Source organism: Penaeus vannamei, chromosome 1 (genome assembly GCF_042767895.1).
Source record: "Penaeus vannamei isolate JL-2024 chromosome 1, ASM4276789v1, whole genome shotgun sequence".
NCBI lineage: Eukaryota > Metazoa > Arthropoda > Malacostraca > Decapoda > Penaeidae > Penaeus > Penaeus vannamei.
In genome coordinates, this window is record NC_091549.1 from 44,247,196 (window position 1) to 44,249,695 (window position 2,500).

The 2,500-nt window shown below is 39.1% G+C and overlaps 1 protein-coding gene across 1 annotated transcript in view; it reads right to left on the reverse strand.

Annotated features, from left to right (window-relative positions):
* The window catches only part of LOC113819668 (lamina-associated polypeptide 2, isoforms beta/delta/epsilon/gamma), a 32,115-nt gene extending 30,345 nt beyond the window's left edge, over positions 1–1,770 (reverse strand). Inside the window, exon 1 of the mRNA XM_070123603.1 lies at positions 1,333–1,770. Within this exon, the coding sequence (XP_069979704.1) occupies positions 1,333–1,527 (195 nt within the window). The 5' untranslated portion in view covers positions 1,528–1,770. The remainder of the gene's footprint in view (positions 1–1,332) is intronic.
* Positions 1,771–2,500: the final 730 nt, after the last annotated feature.

Genomic DNA, 2,500 nt, shown 5'->3' on the forward strand with positions numbered 1-2,500 from the left:
CTTCAGCTCATGCTTGTAGGTTATTTCTTGAACCAACAGCTACAACATTTAGTCTACTACAAGAATATCATCCTCAATTTGATGTAGCTTTGCAAGTTTATACCGTAAACATTAACCTGTTTTTCTGTTTGTTTTTATTTCTTTTATAGTACAATGACCTCTTGAAACCTGCATCCAAACATGGAAAGAAAAATAGAAAACCTGATGTCCACCATTACATTGATGCATTTTGGAGAATCCACAAGCCAACAATAACAACTGAAGTACATCAAATCCACAGAACAATATACATTTTTGCAAAATTAGTTTGGCATTTGTTAGCAACAGTGCCAGTCTCTCCATTTCTTCTGCTCTATAAGTTGGCTGTATCCATTTCCCTCTATCTCTGCGCATAGGTCTTGGCAACATTAACCATTGGTTCTACAATTTCAAATTCTGTTTGAACAAGTCTGTCCAAATCTGTTAAAGAGCAATTTCTAAACCTTAGACCTAATGTAGCATAAATCTTAACAAGTCATCTACAGTTTACTAAATGTTTCTTTAAACTGTTAAAATTCAAAACTTAAAATCAACCTAGGCTAACCACCAAAAAACACATGGCATTTCATTATTCCTCCTTAATGTGAAATCTTTCTCAATGCATAGACAATTATTACAAACCTTATACTCTAAAGTTATTTAAATGTCAATGACCAACAAAAAATGAAGGAATAGACTGCAAGTTGTTGCTTTGTGCATTATTTGGACACCTGTACACATTTTCCACCCTTATAAGGACAGGAGCATAAATAATCCTACACAACCACCTGAACCACAACTGAATTAAGGACAGAGACATACTTTGCACAAAATCAATAGAGAAAAAATGCAAATACACAAAATTTTAAGGAGTGGCCATATGAAGGAGTCGAGCAACGGCTCAAGATCTTCACTCAATTCAAACTTTGAACTCTTGCTAATGGGATTAAAAAGTATCCTTCAGCAATGCCCGAATCCACCAAACGCATTTCCTCACATACTTATTCCACTCTTCACAACATACCATGTTAATCGCTGTTTTACCGGAACGCTTGAATAAAGCAAGAAAAAGACTGATTGGTGTAGAGCAATCCGTTCAAGCGAGTGTCACAGACCAGACTGAAGAGGTTTCTCGGGCGGGAAGACCTAGTGTTCCCGCGCGAACCTCTGCTGGGGTCTTTTTAAAAGAGTTTTCTCTACTCTGATTATATTGCGGCGTTTGAGTGGATCTCGAGGACTGTATTTATGAGGTATAAGGAGGCTTCTAGTGTACGGTTATTCACAGAAGGGAGGATTGTAGGAGGACGAACTGACCTTGTCAACTATGGGGAGGGAATTAGGGATGATGTCTTCTTCGTCAGATGAGAAATCCCCTTTAGATTGTTGTACTGGCGCGACATGTTTTTCATAAAGCTCCACATATTCGCTTTTTCTCGCGTTTGCAGAGGGGAGTTCAATCCCGTGGGTAATTAGTTCGTTTCTCAACTGTTCCTTGGTCAGGCCCGACATAGCAACCACGTGCGAAATGGCGTGGGGAGACAAAGCTTAATGGTAATAAACACCCCCACGCGTTCCCAGTAGCCAACAAACACTGTCCGAAGTTACTTTTTAGTAGTAAAAGGTTCCCGGCACAACACCAATAGAACCGTAGACATGATTGGTTCTACAGTGTAGGCGGAGGCGGGACCTGCTGCAGGCCGGCCAACAGCGATCCCGCTTTCAACCTGCTTCGGTTGAACATTCTACTAGCCTGCATGCTTCCTGTCGCGACCGCTTCATTCAACCTTCTGTGCACCTGTGGCTCTCCCTGTGGCCACATTTAAAGGGACTTTTCACCTGGGTTCCCGCTCAAGACGCCACAGAGGTAGCGAAATGGGCGTGAAGGGCGCCCAAGGAATTTATAATCTGGGCTCTAATTTCGGGATACGAGGCTGTTAACGTAGGATTCGGATGAAGGTTTTATACGGTAACATTACATAACAACTTGTAACAATAAAGTATCTCATCTTTTAGGTCTATTTTGACATTCAGGAGCGCCGAAAACATACAACTCTATCTTGAATCATACTTTAGCTTGGAAGGTAACAATACATATATACATTAGATTTACAGTATGTTCGAAATAAATGACTTTAATCAAACAGTGTAGTCGTACTTGGCACCCATTTTGATACGGCGAGACCCACACGAGGAGGTACGCGGCACACAGAGGAATTTTTTGTATGTAAAAGATTTTTCAAATATAGCCCATTAATTGTGCCGTAACAATTGTATATAATTATACAATTTGTATTTGCAGTAATGATGATGGTAACTACGAAGTTGCTAATCGCATTTTTTTCGAATGAGTATGCTGATAATATTATATAAGCCACATTAATTGTAACAACCTAAGTAATTGTAATACAAATGTGATTTGAGGATAATGCTAATTTGAATATTATTTTCATTCTAACAATATAGAATTAATATGAATTGATAT